The 24992-nt window shown below is 47.6% G+C and overlaps 1 protein-coding gene across 2 annotated transcripts in view; it reads left to right on the top strand.

Annotated features, from left to right (window-relative positions):
• The window catches only part of LOC140719426 (uncharacterized), a 40675-nt gene extending 16294 nt beyond the window's left edge, over positions 1-24381 (top strand). Inside the window, exons 2-8 of one of the 2 annotated variants that reach the window (XM_073034082.1) lie at positions 1213-1310; positions 10113-10300; positions 11675-12264; positions 14214-14336; positions 14860-14939; positions 20940-21194; positions 23145-24381. In XM_073034082.1, coding sequence (XP_072890183.1) covers positions 10137-10300; positions 11675-12264; positions 14214-14336; positions 14860-14939; positions 20940-21194; positions 23145-23192 — 1260 coding nt within the window. In that variant the 5' untranslated portion in view covers positions 1213-1310; positions 10113-10136 and the 3' untranslated portion in view covers positions 23193-24381. The remainder of the gene's footprint in view (positions 1-1212; positions 1311-10112; positions 10301-11674; positions 12265-14213; positions 14337-14859; positions 14940-20939; positions 21195-23144) is intronic. The other variant, XM_073034081.1, reaches the window with a different exon arrangement.
• Positions 24382-24992: the final 611 nt, after the last annotated feature.

Raw genomic sequence — 24992 nt, forward strand, 5'->3', positions numbered from 1 at the left:
TCGTTAATGCAAATATCTAATCAGCCAATCATGTGGCAGCAACTCCATGCATAAAAGCATGAAGGCGTGGTCAAGAGGTACAGTTGTTCAGACCAAACATCAGAATGAGGAAGAATTGTTACTTTGACCATGGAATGATTGTTGGTGCCAGATGGGGTGGTTTGAGTATCTCAAAAACTACTGATCTGGGATTATCATGCACATCAGTCTCTAGTGCTCAAAGACATCGAGTGAGCAGCAGTTCTGTGGGCAGACACGCCTTGTTAATGAGAGAGGTCAGAGGAGAATGGCCAGACTCCTTCCCCTTCCCCCACCTTTTTATTCTGGCATATTTCCCCTTCCTTTCCATGGATGCTGTCCAACCTGCTGAGTTCCTCCAGCGTTTTGTGTGTGTGTGTGTGTGTGTTACTCTGGATTTCCAGCATGTGCAGAATCTCTCGTTGTTTGTGTTTTTATTTTCTTGCGTGACTCTTGGTTAAACCGACCTCTTTAGATTCTCTCAGTCCTGGAAGAAAAAGGTCCAAGTTATTGAATTGGAATTGGAACCCCAGAGTGGAGAAGGCTGGAGTTGGAGGTGTGACTCCTGAAGTTAAATCTCTATTTCCCCATACCAATTTTGAGACTGCAAGCATCTTTTAGCTGTTGGTGCTAGTGTCTCTTATAGGCAAGAGTGGTTTGTGATCGTAGAATACCACAACATCAAACACGATTTGGTACTCGGTTTGTCCTTTTTATTCTATTAACCATTTCCATGCAACTTCGGCTAATTGGGGAAGCTGCTTAATTGGGCCAAAATGTACAGGTCCCACTTAATCGGAATCCACTGCCGTTGACAATGCGAGGCGTGAGGGTGGAAGTCTGCAGGCGCAGGAAATCTAGAATGAAAGCACAAAATGGTGGCACCACTCAGCAGCACAAAACGAGAAGCTCTGTTGGTGCTGGAGATCCAAGCAACGCACTCTCAAAATGCTGGAGGAACTCAGCAGGCCAGGCGGCGTCTGAGGGGGGGGGGGGGAATAGTGAACAGAACACCTGGTGAAGGGTCTCGGCCTGAAATGTCGACTACTCACTCTTTTCCACGGATGCTGCCTGGCCTTCTGAGCTCCTCCGCCATTTTGTGTGCGACGCTCGGCATGTCGGTCAGCATCTGTGGAGTGAAAACCAGACAATTTTACCTTGCTTCAACATCAACTCTTGTTTCTCTTCCCACAGGAGTGGCCTGACCTTTACTCTTGATCCCAAGGTTCTTCACTGGAGCGACCAACAATCTAAAATTTGACCAAACACTTTGAGCAGATATTTGGAAACAGGTAGGCAAAAAAGTGGTCAAAGGGAGAGGATTTAATGAGAATCATGAGGGAGGAGAGATTCGGACAGACAGTCCTGAGCTTTGGGTCCATAGGCAGCTTAAAGCAGAGCCCCACTATGTGTGCGCGCGCCCTTAACTCCCGGTGGAGTTGTCGGGGCACCGTCATGACAAGCTTTTTGCACTGATCTTTTTGGCGATTGCTCATCGTACGGCGTGTTTTGGGCATCTGAAACCTGGCGGAGCCCATCCCTCTCCAGGTTTTTTGGAGCTGGCTGGATTTGAACTCGGGAACCTTCGCTCTATAGTCTGGCGCTGATGCCACTACCCCACTGCTGGTGAAGTGATTAAATGTTGGCATAGTAGTGTAATGGTTAGTAGAACCACTTTATAACAGAAGATTGTAGTTCAGTTCTCGCCGCGGTCTGTAAGCAGCTTGGAGCTTATACCTTCTCCCTGTGTCTGCACAGATTTCCTGTGGGTATTCGGGTTTCCTCCCATATTTCAAAGACACAGGTTAGGATTAGTGAGGTGTGGGCGTGCTATGCTGGCATCGGAAGCGTGGTGACTCTTGCAAGCTGCCCGCAGCATGTCCTAGTTTTGTGTTGGCCATTGGCTCAAGCGATGCCCATCACTACGTTTTGATAAAGCTAATCGATCTTTAATCTGGAGTGACTGGGTTGAGTTGTTCTCCAATCTTGGCAATCCATTTGCAAACGTCTTGTCACCGTGTGAGGAGACATCATCGGTGCGCTGTTAATTTGTGGCACGTCCTCTGAATGCTTGGCCTTTATACAAGTATTGGTCAGCTGATCGGTTGTCGGGATGTAGGGACGAGAGCTCGCTGCTGATTGGCTGTGTGGCATTGTGGTCAGGAATTTTGCCCACTTAGGATCGAGGTCTACAGGTCTGTTTACAGAATTGTTCAGGGAAAACCGCGCTTCGGGGAATTCCCTTGCATGCTGTGTGTCCGCTTGTGCCACAACGTTCACTGATGCCCAGTCGAATTTGTGCCCCTCTCGATCTTCGCGGGTGGCGACTCGAGTTGGAGGGACACTGTGATGAGGTAATGGATGGGAAGGGAATACGGAGCAAGGAGGGTTTTGATGTTTAGAACTCCAGAACCAAGACTTTTTTTACCTGTGAGCCAGTGTTCGCAGATCCACATCTTGGGAGTCTGAAGCCCCCCAATTGATTTGATGACAAACACAGATTCTACAGATGCTGGAAATCCAGAGCAACGCACACAAAATGCTGAAGAAACTCAGCAGCTCAGGCAGCATCTATGGAGGGGAATAAACAGTAAATGTTTCGGGCTGAGACCCTTTGGTCCCGATGGGGTTTCGGCTTGAAATGTCACATTTGTTTTCCCTTCCATAAATGCCCCCTGATCTGCAGAGTTGAACATAGTTCCCCCCCCCCCCCCCCACACCGTCTCTGCCAGTCTCTGTGGCTACTGGAGTTCTATTGTTTGACTTTCACTGATTACGAAGGTTTACATTCTTGCTTCCCCTTTCAGAAGGAACAGAAATGCATTCAGACTTGTTTGTAAACTGCCTGAGTCGCATTTTTATTTTAAAAGAAAGATTTATAATAAGGGCACCTCTGGTACGAGGCAGTTCACGCAACGCTATTATAGCCGGGGGTGGGGAGGGGTGTCGGAGTTTGGATTTCAATTCCGACGTTCCCTGTAAGGAGTACGTACGCCCACTCCTGTGGAATACGCGGGTTTTCTCCTGGTGCGCTGGTTTCGTGCCTCAGTCCAAAGACATACTGGTTAGTAGGTTAATTGGTCATTGTAAATTGTCCTGTGGTTAAGCTGGAGTTAATCGGTTTGTAGCTGGGTCGGATTGGTCTGTTCCGTGCTGTATTTCTGAATAATATAAATGTTAACATGGGTGCATCATTCTCAGTTCGGATGTCAAATCAAACCACAGCCATTCTCTGGCCCCTGCAGTGCCCACCCGTCCCAGGAGGTCCCCAAAGTCCCGTGGACTCTGCATCCTCCCTGTTCTCAGACCCCCGAGTATGGATGTGTGCCGGCCTGTTTTACTTTTACTCTGGACAGGCTTCTGCAAAATCAGAGGCTGTCATCGAGGGGAAGAAGGGCGGGCCATTCGAGGTCACTCAGTGTTGTTCTCCAAAACTCTGTTCCTGTTCCCAAACAACTCGGCGCCCCTGGCTTTGACTGCTGCTGACAGCAACACAAAAGTGGGGCCTTAAGCTCACAAAGACATCAAGTGTGCATTTTCTCCCCTCCATTTCCCCCAACCCTCCAAACCTCTACCTTTCAGCTATGCCCCAGTGACAATTTACAGTTAATATGGAGGAAGGTGTCTGTGTGACATTCTCTCTCACCGTCTTGCACGCTGCTCCAGAGGCTCTGTCTCTCTGTCTCTCTCTGCCTCATGTAGGACGTCAGTTTGACTGGACTCTTGATTTTCAGTTTTTATATTTTCTCTCATTCTTGCTTTGTTGCAGAGTGGACAGTTTGATTTTTGGGCACGGGAGGGGTTTGATGTTTTATGGGATACTGTCTGGGAAGACGAATCTCTGGGTTGTACACTGCATGCATACTTTGATTATAAACCTACTTTCTATTTTGAATGTGCTGACCTTGCTGTCTGCGTCTGTACAAACTCGCCCTTCCCCCATCACTCTGCATGCATTTCCTGGGCGATGTTTCATTTCAAAACTATTCAAAGTACAAAGTTCAAAGTAAATTTTATTATCAAAGTATATATATATATCAACATATACAACCCTGAGATTAATTTTCCTGTGGGCAAACTCAGCAAATCTATAGAATAGTGACTATAACAGGATCAGTGAAAGATCAACCAGCGTGCAGGAGACAACAAACTGTCCAAATGCAAATATAAACAAATTGCAATAACTTTTGAGATCAGATGGATTCCTTAAAGTGAGATCATTGGTTGTGGGAACATCTCAATGGATGGGCAAATGAGTGTGGTTATCCCCTTTTGTTCAAGAGCCTGACAGTTGGGGAGTAGTAACTGTTCCCGAACCTGCATGTCCCTTGATTTTTCTCCGCCCCTGCCAAAAACTTTAGTTTTTTGCTTCTGTGGTGGCACAACGCATTTCCTTCGGAGTTGAAGAACACCTAGAAGGACAGAAATCAAATGGTGGTTCCACCAGTGACTTCAGCTAGTAGGGGTGGGAAGGATGGTTAAGGAGGTGACTTTCCACCTGTGGCAGGCAGGAGGGACTTCCCAAAGACGGTCACACTTACATCGCCCCCACATACACATCGCCCTTGCGCCCCACACCCCTGCCATGTGCTTTAAACTGCTTCTGACAGGGACGTTAAAACGGGCGTGTGCGCCATGGTAGCGTAGCGTTTAGCACAGCGCTATGACAGCCCAGGGTGTCAGAGTTCGATTCCAGCGTCCTCTGCAATGAGTCTGTGTTCTCCCTGTGGAATGCGCGGGTTTCCGCCGGGTGCTCTGGTTACCTCCCACAGCCCAAAGACCCAGCGGGTAGGTTAATGGGTTATTGTAATATTGACCTGTGATTAGATTGGAGTTAATTGGGGGTGGGGGTTGGTGAGGCAGCACGACTCGAAGGGACGGAAAGACTTGCTGTGTGTTGTATCACTAATTAGATAAAATAATTTTTTTTAAAACACTTGAAAGATATCCACAAGAGTGAGAAATGTTGTTTTGTTTCTATATACATTATATGGTTGTATGCTTTACATGCGTGGATGTAGTTAAATGACAATAAATTTGACTTCTGCATGTCGAGGTCCCTAATGGCATTCAGCTCTTTTGAACAGTCAGATTATTATCATGACTGACACTAGACTCCTATAATAGATATTCTATTCCAAGATCTGTCATAGGAAGCCTCTTCCATCTGTCTGGGAGACGGACGGAAGAGATTCATAGGCACGCTAGCAGCCATGCCTCCACGTCCCTGGCCTGTGACTGCTCAAAGGACAAAGACCATTCGGGATGGTATTGAGGACTTTGAAGCCATGCACTGGGAACAAGCCCCCTGGGATATCAGCAGAGGTCCCTCACTGGCTCACTGCTGCCCCATAGGGTGCTTTTTGCCCCATCTGTAGAAGAGTCCACAGGTCTCTGTACCCCCTCTGCCTGATGGTAACTACGAGAAGATGGCGTGGCCCGGATGGTGAGAATTTTTAATGATGGATATTACTACCTTGAGACACCATCTCCTGTTGATAGTACTGATAGAGGGGAGGGATAAACCCATAAACCCATAAGTTTATCCCCAGTGAGAGAGGGAGGGCTCACCAGTGAGAGGGGAGGGTATAATGCTGGACACATTATAGTCCAGCACTCTGTCTAAAGGTCATGCCATACACAAGTGAATTGGATTCCGGTTAATTGGAACATATTGGCTGAATTAAGCCGCTGTTCCAATTAGCTGAAGTTTCTTAGAAATAGTTAAAAAGGTTTTTTTTTAAAAAGGCAGTGACAAATTATGTATGAAAATGAAATAAATAAGAACACTAATAATATTACCTTAGTACTATAAAACTGTAGTTGCAAATAGTTATTGACAGAGGAATTTATTCTGTGTATGCTGCCGTGTTCCTTTGACTGTAAATAAACAAGATCAGGCACCTAGTGCGGATAATGGGCTTTCTGCACACAATGCATCCTCCAAATCTCCATTTTCATTGTAACATTCCAGATGATTATCGGTACCTTCAAATTCTTTGTAGATCCTAACTTGTTGAAGTAGTGAAATAGTTTCATTTTCACTCCCGGCCATTTCTGGCATCTCCAATTCTCAATGCTTGAAACTGCAGTGAGCAAAACAGTTCTAAATTCTCTTAACAACAACAACAACACAAAATGCTGGTGGAACACAGCAGGCCAGGCAGCATCTATAGGGAGAAGCGCTGTCGACGTTTCGGGCCGAGACCCTTCGTCAGGACTAAATTCTCTTACTGTTTATTCCTTGCCAGCTATCAGTGACAAAAATCACTGTTTGTTGAGCATAAGCACACGCAACTGATGCTATTGAGAAGCTGTAGTTCTAAGCACGGTGTAGCATCTAATGGCTACATAAGTGCGTGCAACTGATGTCAGTTTGAACCTGTTTGACAACATTCTGCAGCATAGTGTCACAAACAAACAAAGCAGAGGTTGGCAATCTTCTCAATCCGTGTTTGTTCTTCCCAAATAATTGGCTACACTGATTAACTGATGGCCCAATTAACTGGAATCGACTGTATATTGAAGTAGTTAAAAGAAACAATGCAAATTTAGTGTCTCAGTTACAGTGTAGTGTGGCTAAACAAGCGAAGTGCAATGTTCATGACAAGGTAGATAGGAAGATCGAAAACTCATCTTGGCTAAAGAGGGGACCATTCAAGAGTCTGATAACGTGAGATCGGAGCTAGACTATAGATAATCACCTTCTGGAAAGACATCTGTGCATTTGATCACAGCGGCTTCTACGAGGTCAACTAAGGGTGTTGTTGTCCTTTTTAAGTGCATCTTTTATGATCGCAAGACCCCGCGGAGTACTGCAGGTCCATCCTATCAGTGAGTTGCTCGTTGATGGTGAAACTGAAGGAGCTGGACTTGGTGGGGAATCACGCTATTGCCTGTGTTGGAGAGGCCTCGGTGTGCGAAGGTGGTGTGCAGTCCAACAGCGAGTGACCGTCTTAGTCGCTTTTCTTGTGATCACAAGACCCTGTTGGAAGTTGTTGGTGTGGAGCGCTGCAAGTCCAATTCCTGATTTATTGGCGGAGGGCGGGGGAGCTGCGTGGCCTCTGAGCGGGCCTCAAGCCGCAGTGTTGCCTGTTTACAGACACCCAGGAGAGAGGCGTTGGAGTTGGGAGGCGGCGTCAGAGCTGAAGCTGGTGCTGCCATCTAGTGTTTTCCCGGCAGAATACAAGGTGCATCATGTTCGACTGCAACTGCTGCTGCATTTGTGGACTCGCGGCCTTGGACTATTGTGTGTGTGTGTGTGTGTGTGCGCTATACTCTGCTGATATCTTACGTGTGCTGTGTGTGATTGTCGGTACTGTGTCTTGCACCTTGGCCCCAGAGTAACACTTTTGTTTGTCTGTAATCTTGGATACTCGTACATGGTTGAATGACAATTGAACTTGAGGTTGGAGATAATTTACTAATATGCCCTTGATAATCACTTCAGTGATCGTTTAAGCACTTGAGAAACCGAAGGCAGGGAGTCTCATTTTTGGATGACATCTCTGCTCGGTCCATCCTGAACAGTCACTTAAATTTCTCTTGCTATTTCCGCCCCAAATTCTCTGCCTTCTACACCACACCACCAATGCCCCACATAAGCTTGAAAGCACAGGGTCTCACAGAAACATAGAAAACCTGCAGCACAATACAGGCCCTTCGGCCCACAAAGCTGTGCCGACCATGTCCTTACTTTAGAAATTACCTTGAGTTACCCATAGCCCTCTATTTTTCTAAGCTCCATGTAGCTGTCCAAGAGTCTCTTAAAAGACCCTGTTGTATCCGCCTCCACCACCATTGCCAGCAGCCCATTCCACGCACTCACCACTCTCTGCATATTTTTAAAAAAACTTGCCCCTGACATCTCTGTCCCTACCTCCAAGCACCTTAAACCTGTGCCCTCTTGTGGCAACCATTTCAGCCCTGGGGGAAAAAGCCTCTGACTATCCACACGATCAATGCCTCTCATCACCTAATACACCTCTATCAGGTCACCTCTCATCCTCTGTCGCTCCAAGGAGAAAAGGCCAAGTTCACTCAACCCATTCTCTTAAGGCATGCTCCCCAATCCAGGCAACATCCTTGTAAATCTCCTCTGCACCCTTTCTATGGTTTCCACATCCTTCCTGTAGTGAGGCGACCAGAACTGAGCACAGTACTCCCAAGTGGGGTCTGTCCAGCATCCAGTATAGCTGCAACATTACCTCTCGAGTATTAAACTCAAACTCAATCCCACCATCCGGGCACAGGTGGACTCGGACTCTGCAGTGAATTTATCTCAGGGTAACTTTTTTTTTCCTTCCTCGTCTGTTTTCTTTCTCTTCAGTCACTAATTTTAAAAAATGCTTGTCAAAGGTAACTCGGAATGTAATGCTGATAAACCTCTTGTATAATTATACCCTGTAGCATTCAGTTTTATGACTAATTTGTAAATTATAAACTGGAATCAGCCTCATTATCACTGATGTGTGTTATGAAATTAGTTGTTTTGCAACAGCTGTACAGAGCAGGACAATAAAATACACCTTCTGCCCTCTTTATTAGGTACCTCCTGTAGCTAAAAGTGGCCACTTATTGTATGCTCATGGTCTTCTGTAGCCGATCCACTTCAAGGCTCTGTGCGTTGTATATTCAGAGTTGTGTTTCTGCACGCCCCTGTTGTAACGTGTGGTTATTTGAGTTACTGTCGTCTTCCTGTCTGGCCATTGTCCAGTGACCTCTCTCATTAACAAGGTGTCTTTGTGGGGTTTTTTTGTGTATGCCCTGGTTCACATCTTTACTGTTATGCTGCAGGTATTTCATTTGGCATCTCTGTAACAGCTGTTCTGCTTTCAGCCTGTTTGGGTTATTGTTGAAGATAAGGGATGATGTGGGATGTGTCCAATTAGTGCGAGGTTTTCTTGGCGAAGGAGAATTAAGTTTGGGCCTGGGGGGGGGGGGTGGTTTTGTTCGAGAGGAGATTGAGAGAGAGAGAAGACGCTGGGGAGAACTGTGGCATATGATCTGCTGGGAAACCCGTTTGCTCCAGACTGTATGCGTAAAAATTCCAGAAGATCGGTTTCTGAGATATTCAAACCACCCTGTCCGTGTTCAAAGTGACTTCGATCATATTTCTTACCCCCCGGCCCACCACGTTTTGGCCCGAAACCAACCCTTACAAATCGGCCTGGCACTTGGGTCGATCCAGGCTCCCGGTTTAGGCAGACGGGTTGCAAAACTCCTGCGCTCTGCCAATGTTCATGGGTCGGCCCATTCAGAGACCTGATGGCGGGGCAGTGCGGCGCAAACCACAAAATATTTTTGTGTATTTTTATTGTGGGGGACGATCTGTATTGCACAAGCATATTGAGAGGATAATAGAAATGCAGAATATCAGAGAAAGTGCCATGCAGGCAGACACTGTGCACAGACCATGATGAGGCAGATTGAGAAAATGAGTTCTCTTTATCATACAAGAAGTTTATTCAAGTCTCTTGTAACAGCAGGGTGGAAGCTGTACAAACAAGAGAAAATCTGGAAATCTGAGGAGCACGCAGAACACACACACAAAACGCTGGAGGAACTGAGCAGGCCAGGCAGCGTCTAGGAAAAGAGTTTCAGCCCAAAACATCGACTGTATTCTTGCCCTAGCTGCTGCCTGGCCTGCTGAGCTCTGTTTTGTGTGTGTTTCCTGGTAAATATGTTTCCTCAATCCTTCCGTATGTTTTGCCCGATGGGAGAGAACGCACGGAGGCATTCGCTTGCCTGTGGCAGTGGGAAGGGTTTTTGTTCCTTTCCGCGCCTTGTGGCACATTGGACAGGCCTTCTGCCATTTCTGTAGCATTTGACTTTTTTTTTACTACCCAGCATGGATGGAAAGCGTGCAGGGAGCCGGCTGGATTCGAACCCGGGACCATTTGCCCCGAGGTTCAGAGCTGATTCCACTGTACCACCAGCTGACTAAGTGGGAGGTGTGGATGGAGTTAGCGGGAAGGGAGGCTGGTTTTCGCGATGGACCGGGCTGCGTGCACAACTTGTTGCGGCCTTTGACATTTTCTGTAAATGTTGTTTGCTCGTTGGGGGTGTAAGACACAGTGGCTGTTCTTTTCCAGAACGGAAGCCTGCTCAATTTCAGGATGGCAGAGAGTACGAGCGTCGGGGAGGAGACGTGCAGCCTCACGGTCCTGAAGAGTGAGACCAAGCTCATCATGGAGGCCTTCCTGAGGAGGGTGCAGATGGAGGGTGCTATCATCGGCCATGTTGGACGCTACTACCACGACGAAAAGAAGTATAAAGCTAAGTAAGTCTGTTGTCACGGTCTTCCCTTGTCTTTGCAAGATGTTTGGGGGCAGTTGACAAGAGAGGTGGGGTGGAAAAAGAGGTATAGTTCGAAAGTGTAGAGCAAGGAATATCTAGGGTTGTGTATGTACACTCATTGGCCACTTTATTAGGTACAGGAGGCCACTGTGGTCTTCGGCTGCTGTAGCCCATCCACTTCGAGGTCTGATCTGTTGTGCAGTTTGATCAGCAGTTTCTGAGATACTCAAACCACCCCATCTGGCACCAACAATCATTCCACGGTCAAATTCAGATTCCCATTCCTTCCCCCTTCTGAGCCTCTTGACTATGCCTGCATGGTTTTATACACTGAGTTGCTGCCATGTGATTGGCTGATTAGATACTTGCATTAACGAGCAGGTGTACCTAATAAAGTGGCCAGCGGTGTGTAGAACTTAAGTTCTCCTGACGATGCATTCCATACTGCGTGATCCACCACCGCATCAACAGTTTTAGGTGCATACAAAATTATTAGATATCAAGAGAATTGTAGGATATGTAATTGGTACAAGAAAATAGTGCTGGTTTAGAAGATAGCTTTATTGAGTGACTAAGGTGTCATGCAACATCTTCTATTTCTTAAGTTTTTATGCTTCCCTCAGCAGATCCTTGAGATATGACGTGTTTAGAAAAGCTACATTTTTGTTCAGCATCTCCCCTATAGATGGATTCGAAAGGATCCAGTCGGCCGAGGTTTGAGGCCTTGCTTGGAGTATTGTGAGCAGTTTTGTGCCCCTTATCTAAGATATGGAGAGGCCTCTGAGGAGGTTCGTGAAAACGATTCCAGGATGAAACGGCTTGACGTATGCAGAGCACTTGATGACTCTGGGCCTGGTACTCACTGGAGTTCAGAAGAATGGGGTTGACCTCATTGAAACCTTGATACAGTGGATGTGGAGGGGATGTTTCCTATCATGGGGGAGTCTAAGACCAGAATGGTGAATCTGTAGAATTTTTTGGCACAGGTCAAGTCTTTACGAATATTTAAGGCAGAGGTTGGCAGATTCTGGATTAGTCAGGGCACGAAGGGATATGGGGAGAAGGCAGGAGATTGGGATTGAGAGGAAAATGGATCAGCCATGATGAGATGGCAGAGCAGACTTGATGGGCCAAATGGCCTAATTCTGCTCCTATATCTTGTGATCTTATGACGTTAGCACCGTCAGACATAGGAGCAGAATTAGGCCATTCAGCACATTGAGTCTGCTCCATCATGGCTGACTTATTATCCCCTCAACCCCATTCTCCTGCCTTCTCCCTGTAACCTTCGACACCATGCATGGTGCAATGCTTAAGTCACTTCATTCGCTTAACATTTTCCCATTTTTGACCAAAGGACTCCCGACAGCCAGGATTCCATCTCCGTAAAAGTCCACAAGCACAGACGGTCACTCTGGAAAGGGACCTTGGAGCGAGAAGATGAGGAAAAGCGGAGAAGTCTGAAGCATTCCCAAGGGACCGAGGATGATACCGGTTGGGGTACATCCGATGAGGAAATCTGCCAGGCCGAGGAAAAAAAACATGGCTTCAAAACAGCCATCAAGAAACTGATTAAACGACAGAAGAAGAGGAAGGGAAGCAGTACTTTGGTAAAGTCCAAGGACTCTTTGGACTTCGTTGAGGCCTATGGGCCTCCAGCAGGAACCACTAAGCCCGACTCCAAGGCCAATTCCTTAAAGGGGCTGGAAAACACTAAAACCACTATGCCTGCAAGTAATTTTGCACATGTGGAGTGTTTCGAGGGATCTGTCTCCGAGGGACTGAATATCAGGGAGGAGAGCAGCAAGCATAAGAAGAATGGACAATGGTTTTTAAATCTTTTACGGAAAGGGCACAAGAAAAGTGGTGATAACCTCCTAGAGAAAGACCAAGTGCCTTCACCGCCATCACGGCCTACAACTCTAGCCCTAAAACTCTCTCCTACAGGTCAGTCATACTTTCAAAAATTTATTTTATCGACTGGTATCGGCCGGTTGCCACTTGGGGATTGTTAGGCTGTCCAGCTCTGGTGGATCTGGGGGTCAGGACTGTGTGAAAAGGTTGAGGTTCTCCCCTGAGAGATACTAGTGAAACCAGACGGGCTAACATTGCCGAGGCTAGCCTTTCTCTTTTCCAGCACGGTAGCATGATGCTCTTGGGGTACCAGCGACCCCGGTTCAATTTCTGCCGCTGCCTGTAAGGAGTTTGTATGTTCTCCCCACGACCACGTGGGTTTCAGAATTGGCTTCAGTGTAAAAGATTTCAAGGGTTTACTATCAGAGTGTGTGTGTGCAGTATAGAACCCTGAGATTGGTATAGTTTCCAATACTATTTTTTCTCTTTAATTATCTTTTTTTTTATCCTTTGCCAGGAAGTCCAAGGATTAGGTTTCATTCAGAATTGGGCAACCTTGTCAGCCTTTTCCTTTGGCCTAATAATATCCTGTGGTCCACACTCTTGCTGAGCCTGTGCATTAAAGGAATGTACATTTGTTGTACGAACCATGCTTTATCTCTCTAACCGCGAGTCACTGCTTGTTCAACTCGTGTTTTCCCAATTTATCATTGCCAGCCTGCTCTTTGTATCTTCATATTTTCAGAATGCAAACCCTGATGCCGATTGAAATGTAAGTCATGCTTAGCGACAACTTAGCAGCAGCCGCAAGATGCAAAGCAGAGAAAATTACTAAGCACCTTATTAGTAACGATTACCGCTAGCAATGGGGAGGCGTGCTGGGGCGAGGCTAGGCACGCTAAGCAGGCGGCGGAACGTTGAGCTTCCAAGTACATTGTGTAATATAAAATTCTATGGTATCATGGTCACTCTTTCCTATGGGCCCCTTTACCCCAGAGAGTCATACAGCACAGAAACAGGCCCTTCGGCCCAACTCTTCCATGCTAGCCCAGGTGCCTCCTGTTTAGTTGCACGTAGCCCATATCCCTCTAAACCTATCCTGTCGGTAAATCTGTTCTCACGTTGCAATTGTACCACTTCCGCTGGCATCTCATTCCACTCACCAACCTCCGGGTAGAAATATTTTCCCCTTGGGCCCGCTTTTACGACCAAAAGGCATAGAAGCAGTGTAGGCCATTCAGCCCATCGAGTCTGCACTGATATTCCATCCTTCCCGTGTGTGCGTGGGTTTCCCCCGGGTTTTCAGGTTTCCTCCCACAACTAAAGACGTACTAGTGAATCAGTTAATTGGTCATGGTAAGTGGTTCCGTGATTAGGCTAGGGTTAAATGGGTGGGTTGCTGGATGCCTTGGCTCAAAGGGCTGGACAGGCCTGTTTTTGTGTTTTATCTCTATAAATAAGTCGTATTCTTTTGCCTACCGCAGTTCCAAATGCTTTGTTCTCGCTCACCACTCTCAATCTTGCTTTTTAAGTTTTCAGTCTCTGGCTTGGCAGCTGTTTTAAGGAGAGAGTGTTCTTTGTGTGAAGAAGTGCTTCCAAGCACCACCCGAACACTTAATAATCTTCCAAACTGCCTCCAACATGGGACTCCCGAGCTACTCTGGTTTTAATGTCCGTTCTGAAAGGCAGCTCAGTGTGGATGTGGGCATCCTGGAGTTGGACTTGAATCCTGGTCCTTGTGACTCAGTGACGAGAGCAGCAGGGCTAATACTCTGTGTGTGTTCTCCAGAGCTGGAGTCACTTGTCTGACCAAATGATTGGGTACATTTAAAATGGAGATTGATTAGTCAGGGTGTCAAAGGTTACGGGGAGAAGACAGGAGAATGGGGTTGAGAGGGTTAATAAATCAGCCATGTTGGAATGGCGGAGCAGACACGATGGGCTGAGTGGCCACATTCTGCTGCTGTATCTGATGGTTTGTCATTCTTTTTCGTGTTATTTACCTCGGTTTTTTAATCGTGCTCTCTTCCTGTTGATTTCAGAGGATGAAAATTCGGAATTCTACACAGAAGCGGCAAAGAAGCTGGAAAAGTTGGCGCAAAAGTGCTTCACCCGGACTGGGAATGATCACAGTCCAAGCATCCATTTACAGGGGCCAGTGATAGGTAACAGTGATGTGGTACCTGGGGTCTGGTGGAAGAAGATGTGATCTGGTGGGGGAGAGAGCGTCGGCGTTCGGCAGTGGGAGGGGGGAGTAGGATGGAGAGGAGGGGGGAATGGTCTCTTGTTGGAGGCCTGATGTACCTGGGACGAAAGGTATCGGGTTTGAGAATTGTGATGGGTGGGGTGATGTAACGCCTTCTCCCGGTTGAAAGCCCCTGCCATCGTATCAGTGATCGAGTGGCCCATTTGAACAACACTGAAGCCCTTCTGTTGGCTACCTCTGCGCCAAAGTGCCGCTGGTATATAAACACACCAAAAAGGAGGGAGGGAGAAGTGGAAAATCAGTGGAGGGTTGGGAAGAATGGAAGGTATAAATGGGACTCGATGCTTCTAGGTATTGTTCTTGGTAGATTATAGCTCTTACATTTCTAGTTCTGGAATAAAGAGGTGGACAGTTGATTAGGAGGAACGACAAAATTCTCAATGTACCACCTCTCACGTCCACTGACCTTTGACTTGCTCTAGCCAACAATAACGTCCACCAGAGCGCAATCGAGAAGATCGTGCAGGTGCTGCAGGATCAAGGAGACAAAATCAACGAGAAGGTGAGGGGCAGCGGTGGGCACAAAGGCTCGCTGTGGTGTCGCGTGTGGGCGGGGGGGGGTTGTCAAAAGCCACTTCTGCCGCGCCGGTCGTCGATTGGCCCGTTTGAAGTATGTGGCAAGCACTCGTATGCTCCAGCAGGGGTGTCCAATTTTAGGCAGCTCGGGGGCATAAGAATAGCATGAGTGGGTGGCTCTGTCTCTGCCTTTCATCCTCGGGCACTCATTTTCACCCTGAGGTCACGACCTTTGGGAAGGTACGCTGCAGATATAGAACAGGATCAGTGAAAGATCAACTAGAGTGCAGAAGACAACAAACTCTGCAAATATACATAAATAGCAATAAATAACAAGAACATGAGATGGATTCCTTAAAGTGAGATCACTGGTTGTGGGAACATCTCAATGGAAGGGGCAAGTGAGTGTAGTTATCCTCTTTTGTTCAAGAGTCTGATGGTTGAGGGGTAGTAACTGTTCCTGAACCTGGTGGTGTGAGTCCTGAGTCTCCTGTACCTTCTCCCTGATGGCAGCAGTGAGAAAAGAGCATGGCCTGGGTGGTGGGGATCTCTGATGATGGATGCTGCTTTCCTAAAACAGTATTTCGTGTAGATGTGCTCAGTGGTTGGGAGGGCTTTACCAGTGATGTACTGGGCCAAATCCACTACCTTTTGTCGGATTTTCCACTCAAAGGCATTGGTGTTTCCATACCAGGCCGTGATGCAGGTATTCAATACACTTCTCCACTACACATCTATAGAAGTTTGTCAGAGTTTTTGCTGTCGTGTCAAATCTCCGCAGGAAGTGGAGGCTGCCATGCTTGTGTGCTGGGTGCAGGACATGTCCTGTGGAACAATAACACCCAGGAATTTCAAGTTGCTGACCCTGTCCACCTCTGATCCTCCAGTGAGGACCGGCTCAAGGACCTCTGCTTTCCCTCTCCTGAAGCCTACTCTGAGCTCCTTAGTCTCGCTGACATTGAGCGAGAGATTGTTGTTATGATGCCACTCAGATTTTCAGTGTCCCTCCCGTCTGCCGATTCGTCACCACCTCTGACACGGCCGTCAGCAAACCTGTACGTGGTGTTGGAGCTGTACTGAACCCCACAGTCATGGGCGTAAAGCAAGTGGAGAACCTGTTTGTGAAATACTTAGTTTCGTAGTTTGTGTAACTTCGGAGGGGGGGTGGGGGGGACTTGGATGTTTGGTCAAATCTTTTACTGTTTGTACATAAGTGTTGAATATGCTTATTCATAGCCACTGTCTTCCATCTCGCTCACCAAACCCCTGAACCTGCTTCCTCGTAACGTAGAAATGTTATTTGAAGTTCTAATGCCACAGTGGCCGTGCCCAGGGGTATGAGGTAGATCCAGTGATCGGACATGTGCCGCACTCCCATGTGGTGTCTGAGGATTATGGGGACTTGCAAAACGCAGGTGCTCTTCTCAGTACCAGCTCTTTAAGACCATAAGACACAGGAACAGATTCGACCCTTTGAGTTTTCTCCTGCGTTCCTTCGTTGCTATTTCATTTCTGCCCATTCCCCTGCCGTCCCCGCCTAACCCTTGACGCCCTTGTGAGTCGAGAACCGACCCGCTTTAAATGTACCCGGTGGCCTGGCATCCACAGCTGTCCGCAGCAATGAATTCCACACATCCCACCACCCTCTGGCTGAAGAAATTCCTCCTCTTCTCCGTTCTCGGGGGACGTCCTTCTCTTTGAAAGAGAAATTGTGCCAAGTTTTGAGTGCTGGGGGAGCTCAGCTGGTCGGGAAGCATCTATGGAGGGGATGTTTCGGGCTGAGACCTCCCATCAGGATTGGGAAGGAAGGGAACAGAAGCCAGAATGAGAGGGGGGGGGGGGGGAAGTGTAGGGGTGGAGGAGATGGGATGATGTAAGAAGCTGGGAGGTGATAGGTGGAAGAGATAAAGGGGTGAAGATGGAGGAATCTGATAGGAGAGGACGGAGGGCCATTGACTAAAAGGGAATGAGGAGGGCAACAAGGAGGAGGTGATGTGCAGAGAGAAGTGGGAATGGAGAAAGATAGGAAAGAGGGCAGAGAAATTATTGGAAGTTGGAGAAATCGATGTTCATGCTGTCAGGCACGGAATAAGAGATGTTGCTCCTCCAACTTGAATTTGGCCTCATTGAGACAGTAAAGAGGCCATCAACAGTCCTGTCAGAACAGGAAGTTTAATTGAAATGGTTAGCCACTGGGAGATCCTGTCTTTTTTTTTGCGGCAGATGAAGCAGTCCCCCAATCTGCGTCAGGCCTCACCCGCTAGGTTTCTCCCATTTCCCCACCCCCCCCCCCCCGTCATACTTCCTAATTCCACACTTTATGCCCAAAAAACTGAAGGATTAATTGGATCCCTTGCACTGGGATGCGCGGCCACACGGTAACCGAAATGCTCCCGCGCACGTGGCCTTGTTGCCGCGCAGCTGGCTATTTCTATTGTATAATGCGCCGGGCAGTTTTCAGGCTGTGTATATTTAAAAGAAAAAAACCCGCTCAGAGCGATGGTTGGCCCGCGCAGCTGTAGAAAGAAAGTGGAGAAACTGATCCTGTGGTAAACTTCTAACTGGGTTGTCATATTAAAGTCATTAATCTGCTTTTTTTATTTTAACTTTTTATTCTAACTCCTTAATTAAATAGCAAATACACGAGAGGCATGGAGTATGAAGGTTAGGTTGCTAATTTGACAACCGGAGTCGTGATCTACCAAGTCAGCGACGCGAGCTTGAAGTTCCCCACAACAGCTGGGAATTTAAATTCAAGTAATTGAAAAAATGTGGAGAATGCGCCAGTCTCCGTGAGGGTAAACACAAATGGCGCAGCCTTCATCTCCAGTGAGGCAGGTTCGATCCTGACCCTCGGTGTTATCCCCATGACCACCCCCCCCCCCCCCCCCCAAACGCGTGCTGGTCGGAAACTCGGTCACTGGTGTGTAGGTGAGGAATGAGGGCTCAGTAAAATGGAATTAGCGTAGATTTGAAAGCGTCCTATCCGGTGGCCGCAGCAAACTGCAGAGAGATATGGACGCACACAAAATGCTGGAGGAACTTCCAGTGTTTCATTTAACACGACAATCCGGTAATCGTTGCCTACGGCGATTTGTTCTTCCTGAAACTCCACAACCTGCCATGGTGAGGTTGAGCCTCAGGACTCCACAGTCACTGGTGAGTCACGGCGACACCTGGTGGTCAGCAAACAAAACTACGAGCCCTTCTGTTCTTTTTCTGGACACGATGACTGTGTAGTTCCCCTTCTGGACTGGTGCTTTCGAAGTGTCTGTACGACCTTGCGCTTTTGCGGTATCCTGAGCGATTCAGCAAACTGGACTGGTGAGAGTGCAGATACAGCCGTGGCAGCCATCGCTGAAGCAGACTTGGGGCCAGATCGAAGTGGCGGAGCCCAGGTCTGAAAGCAGATAAAGATCTGACATATCACCAATTAAACGCCAAGCCAGGCTTAAAATATGGAGTGTTCGAGGCTGAGGGCGAAGGACAGGCCAGTGTTCAGCTCACTGCTGTGGGAGGCTTTATTCGCTCCAGCACTGAGATGGCTCCATGGCTGTGGCCTGCAACCATCGGCACCTGGTCAGCACTGAACTGACCCTTTAGCTGTGGCCTGCAGCCATCAGCACCCGCTCAGCACTGAACTGACCCTTTAGCTGTGGCCTGCAGCCATCGGCACCCGCTCAGCACTGAACTGACCCTTTAGCTGTGGCCTGCAGCCATCGGCACCCGCTCAGCACTGAACTGACCCTTTAGCTGTGGCCTGCAGCCATCGGCACCCGCTCAGCACTGAACTGACCCTTTAGCTGTGGCCTGCAGCCATCGGCACCCGGTCAGCACTGAACTGACCCTTTAGCTGTGGCCTGCAGCCATCGGCACCCGCTCAGCACTGAACTGACCCTTTAGCTGTGGCCTGCAGCCATCGGCACCCGCTCAGCACTGAACTGACCCTTTAGCTGTGGCCTGCAGCCATCGGCACCCGCTCAGCACTGAACTGACCCTTTAGCTGTGGCCTGCAGCCATCGGCACCCGCTCAGCACTGAACTGACCCTTTAGCTGTGGCCTGCAGCCATCGGCACCCGCTCAGCACTGAACTGACCCTTTAGCTGTGGCCTGCAGCCATCGGCACCCGCTCAGCACTGAACTGACCCTTTAGCTGTGGCCTGCAGCCATCGGCACCCGCTCAGCACTGAACTGACCCTTTAGCTGTGGCCTGCAGCCATCGGCACCTGGTCAGCACTGAACTGACCCTTTAGCTGTGGCCTGCAGCCATCGGCACCTGGTCAGCACTGAACTGACCCTTTAGCTGTGGCCTGCAGCCATCGGCACCTGGTCAGCACTGAACTGACCCTTTAGCTGTGGCCTGCAGCCATCGGCACCTGGTCAGCACTGAACTGACCCTTTAGCTGTGGCCTGCAGCCATCGGCACCTGGTCAGCACTGAACTGACCCTTTAGCTGTGGCCTGCAGCCATCGGCACCTGGTCAGCACTGAACTGACCCTTTAGCTGTGGCCTGCAGCCATCGGCACCTGGTCAGCACTGAACTGACCCTTTAACTGTGGCCTGCAGCCATCAGCACCCGGTTCAATACCGAACTGACCCTTTAGCTGTGGCCTGCAACCATCGGCACCTGGTTCAATACCGAACTGACCCTTTAGCTGTGGCCTGCAGCCATCGGCACCTGGTCAGCACTGAACTGACCCTTTAACTGTGGCCTGCAGCCATCAGCACCCGGTTCAATACCGAACTGACCCTTTAGCTGTGGCCTGCAGCCATTGGCACCCGGTTCAATACTGAACTGACCCGTTAGCTGTGGCCTGTCTTTCAACGTCTCTATGGTTCACATCCTGTGTGTTGTTTGTTTATGGCTTGCATTATTTGGGTTTTTTTTTTGCAGTTGGGTGTTTGGCAGTCTTTGTGTGGGTTTTTTGTAATGAATTCTTTTGTTTTATGGCTGCCTGCAAGAAGATGAATCTCAAGGTTTGCATACAGTACTTTAATAATGTATTCAAACTTTGTGCTCCCACCATATCCTGGACTTGGTCCTTTCCTCCAAGTGTAACCTCCTGTGACTCTACAGAATGTTTTTAATTTGCTAATGCTGCCCACTACGCTGGTGGCGTTTAGGGCAGCAACGAATCTCCTCCAGCTCAGGGCTTCCTTAATCATCTCAGTTTTCACTACTGTCAGCCATACGTCCCAAGTGGAAACTCGGAAATACCGTCACACTCAGTCAGATGTAGAAGAATTCCTCGGTGCTGTTTTCATTACCAGTCAGGGTGGTTGGCCCTGAGCTGAACCCCCAAGCCTGGAGGACCGGTGAACCACTGTTAGTCTGGCCTCTATCCTTACTTAGTTTGGCATGCTTACTATGCTTGGCATGGGTGACCCTACCAAGAGCCAAAGCTATGACTCCAGCCAGTGTACTCCAGCTCTCCGGGGTCATTGAGATACACGAGCCTCTTAACCATGACAAGGCTGTGGTCCTCTTGGAGGATAACCAGTAAGAGGACAGGTGACAGAGCCTGAGTTGCCCATCACTGTGCCCAGAGGGGAGATCTGTCTCTCTGTCTCGTCGGAGGATGTTACTGATGTTCTGTGTTCATGGATTTGGACTTGTTCAGTTTTATAGTTTATATATTCTGTGTTTTTGCCTGTTTGTTTTTTTTTCCTGTGCTGGGGTTTGGTGTTTTATTTTCTTTGTATTTGTGGCTATCTTGAGAAGAAGTATCTCAGAGTTAAATATTGCATAAATTAACCTTTGAACCTTTAAAGGATTTTTTTTTCACTAAAACAAGCTTTTGTATATCATTGCCCTCCACTGTTGATGTGATGGTCTAGGGAGAAGAGATTAGTTCGGTAATTTAGAGGGTTTCAGTACGAGGGTTAGGGTTGGCTGGCCTCCTGCGATGTCTCCGAGATGTGGCCTCAGTAATGTTCTACAGATTTGATGTCGGAAACCTATTAATGTTTGCCTGCCCCCTCATAGGTGAAGGACGACCCTATTCTGCAGCGTCCGATGTCCTTCAGGAGTTTTAAGCAGCTGGTCGAAGCCTTTACGGCCGATGTTGAAGGACAGATGGAGTGTCAGGCCAGCAGCCCTGAGCTGGCAAAGATCGCGCTGACCATGGAGCTCACTCGGAGGGTGGCTGGCATCAGCAGCCACCCGGTGCAGCAGCTGATGGGATACAGTATGCAGTACATGGACATGTTCGTCCCCTGGCTGCAGGAGCAAGGCGGATGGGTGAGTCCACGTGCCCGTTTCTGAAAGGACACCTCGCTTACAAAGTCCAAGATCCCGGCGGCCGATCCTCATTTCCAAAAAAAAAACCCAACTGCTTAAAGTTTCCACTTCCTCCAGCAACTGATGAGTGTTCATGAGCAAATTGACTGTGGCAGGCAGCTTCCCAGGCAATACCCATCTAGTCCTTGCCCCAAATCCGCTCCCACACTCCCCGCTCTGGGATACATCGGGGCAGCACATTCTGGTCCAATGAAGCAGCTGCCCCAGTTGGCTTAAAATAGTTAAAAAGGTCAACTACCATTTAACTAAGTAACAAATTATCTATTTAAATGAAATACAGAACAAATTAGAACACTACGAATAGTACAACAGTGCTATAAAACTGTGTGTTAGTTCCCGATAGCTATCAGTGGAGGAATTCACCCAGTGTACACTGACGTGTTCTTTTGATCGACTGTAAATGAAGGAAATCGGCGCAGACACCTAGTGCAGATAATGGACTATCTTCACACAGTTTTCAAGTTCTTTGGGGGTTTCTTTGTTTGTGGCTGCCTGAAAGGAGACTAACCTCAAGGTTATATAATGCTCGACAGTAACTAGACACTTGCACACTTTGACAGTAAATGTGTGCCACAGGTTGAGTGAACTCGGCCTTTTCTCCTCGGAGCGACGGAGGATGAGAGGGGACCTGATAGAGGTGTAAAAGATGAGAGGCATTGATCGTGTGGATAGCCCAGGGTTGAAATGGTTAACACGAGGGGGGTACAGTTTTAAGGTGCTTGAAAGAAGGTACAGGGGGATGTCAGGGGTAAGTTTTTCACACAGAGTGGTGGGTGTGTGGAATGCACTGCCAGTGATGGTGGAGGCGGATACAGTAGGGTCTTTGAAGAGACTCTTGGACAGGTACGTGGAGCTTCGAAAATAGAGGCCTATGCGGTAGGGTAATTCTAGGCAGTTTCTAGTATAGGTTACATGGTGGGCTGAAGGGCATGTAATGTGCTGTAGATCTCTGTTCTGTGATCTAAATGTACTTTGAACTTTGGTTCTGCTATTCCTTTGAGATGCCCTCAATATCTATTACTTTGACCAAACTTTGATTATCTGTTCTGATATTTCTAACTGACAAAGAAACATCTCTTCTATGGATCTTTTATTTTAATACGTTATAAAATGCATATACAGTAAATACATTTTATTTAGAGATACAGACGCTTGAACAGACCTCCCATACGCTGAACAATGAACTCAGGATCTCCTCATCTACCTTGCACGTTATTTATTGACGGGCTTTGCACTTTCTCTGTAACTGTAACACGAAATTCTGCACCCTGTTTCCTCCTTAATACCACGATTTGAATTTTCAAAGTAAATTTTATCCTCCCAAGTACAAATATGTCACCCTATACATTTTCTTGTGGGCATAGCCAGTCAGTCTGCAGAATAATAACCATAACAGTCAATGGAAGACCGCCCGTGACAGTCAACCAGAGTGCAGAAGACAACAATCTGTGCAAATACAAGAAGAAGAAATAATAATGAATAAATAAATAGGCAATAAATATTGAGAACATGAGATGAAGAGTCCTTGAAAGTAAGTCTACTGGTTGTGGGAACATTTCAATAATGGGGCAAGTGAAGTTATCCCCTTTGGTTGAAGTGCTGAGGGGTAATAACTGTTCCTGAACCTGATGGTGTGAGGCCATCACCTTGCAGCTAGCCTCCTTCCTGTCTCCCCCGCCCCACCTTTTTATTCTGCCAGCCTCCCCCTTTTCAGTCCTGAAGTAGGGTCTCATCCCAAAACATCGACTGTTTATTCATTTCCATAGATGCTGCCTGATCAGCTGAGTCACTCTAGCATTTTGTGTGTGTTGCTTTCCGTTTCCAACATCTGCAGACTGTTGGTGTTTAAGGTTTATTAACCTTGGCTGTTTTTGTTTGTTCCTCTAACAGAAAAAGGTTCTGCCTTTGGATGACTTCGCCAAACACCCGGTAGACTGACTTGAGCCAAACCCAGGGAATTAAGATGAAACTCGGGCACTCCTACAAGTTTGCTCTCGGCTATTCGAACGAAGGAAAGAAACTGTCTTTTAAAGCTGGAAAATGCCAAAGGTATTCAAATGGATTTCAGCCATCAAACATGCAAGTGGGTAAAGTGGGTAGGTGACCTAAACCAAATGAGGGTGAAGAAACCAGCTTCGTGTGGGGACTGTCGCAGAGAAGTTGTGTTTATTGTTGCTACTGATGATGGGAAGATTGTTATAAGCTGTGGTAGAGTGTATGCCGTTGAGTGTACATGATTTTTTTTAAATGCACTCTTTTCCATTCTATCCTTCTGGGAAAATCCAGAGGAGGAAATTTCCATCCTACTAATATATGCAGTAAAATTCCCGAAAATCATTGTCAAATCCTGGAGATTTGGCACCTGTTTCCCTTCAAGCTCACCGGGTTCACTGTGGGGGGGTTTAGTCTACGGTACACTGTGTCCACTTTGTTAGGTAGAGGAGTGGACTGCGGTGTGGTCTTCTGCTGCTGTAGCCCGTCCACTTCGCGGTTCAGTGTACTGTGCCTTTCTGCACACCCCTGTTGTAACGTGTGGTTACTGTCGCCCTCCTGTCAGCTTGAAGCAGCCTGCCCTTTCTCCTCTGGCATTTCACATTATCGGGGTTTCTTGTCCACAGCACTGCTCTCCCTGGATGGTTTTATTTTGTGTCTCGGACCATTCTCTGTAACCTCTGGATATTTGTGCATGAAAATCTCATGAGTTTCTGAGATATTTAAACCACCTCGACTGGCACCAACAATCATCCCACGGCCAGGGTCACTTAGATCACATTTCTTCCCCCATTCTGATGTTTGGTCTGGACAGCAACGGAACCTCTTGACCATGTCTGCATGCTTTGATGCATCGAGTTGCTGCCACATGATTGGCTGATTCGATATTTGCATTAACGAACAAGTGTACCTCATAGAGGGGCCACTGAGTGTAGAACATTATTTCTCCCTTTTAAGATTAAAAAAAAAAGTTTTGAGTATTAATTGGAATAATATCTGGTGGTCCAAACAAAGTGCCAGTTTGGAATTTCTTTGTTGTAGCAGATTAATGGAGTTTTCCTGTATATCTTGATTTCTAAATATGAAACTTTATCAATACCATAGAGAATATCATTGATTCAAGGAAAATGGATGAGCAGGGAGTTATTGAGGGGGGGGGGGGGGGGGGGGGGGAAATGTACCTGACAATCTTGCTCAGAAATCTACCTCGTTCTCACCTACACTCTTCATGATGCGTACATTAATGTTTAAAATGTAAAGGATTTGCCACTTAAAGTTTTAATCTGTTGATTTGTTTCAGTAGCCTGTAGTATGTAGCTGTACATAACAAGGTTTGGATCATGTTGATGGTCCGTAACTTTAGTGGATGTCCATGAGTAAATCAAACTAAGTTCAGGAAGATGTACCTACCTACCTACTGACTGTTACGCCACTGACGTTTCGGGCAGCAATGAAGGTCCTCCACCCCTGACAGTGCTCAGGGCTTCCTTCATCGTGCCAGTAGCTCGGTTTTCTTGACGGTCAGTCGTGCAACTCCTGGGCGGAGACTCAGGACTCCTTTGCACTCAGATGTAGAAGGAATCTTCATTGCTATCTCTGTAACAATTTTGTTTTACCAGTCAAGGTTGTTAGCCCTGAGCTGACCCCACAAACCTGAAGGATTGGTGGACCACTTAGACTGACCTTTACCCTTTGACCTGTTTGGCATGGGTGACCCTAACAAGAGCCAAAGCATAAAGCCCTGAC

The sequence above is a fragment of the Hemitrygon akajei genome, chromosome 31 (genome assembly GCF_048418815.1).
Source record: "Hemitrygon akajei chromosome 31, sHemAka1.3, whole genome shotgun sequence".
Taxonomy (NCBI): Eukaryota; Metazoa; Chordata; class Chondrichthyes; order Myliobatiformes; family Dasyatidae; genus Hemitrygon; species Hemitrygon akajei.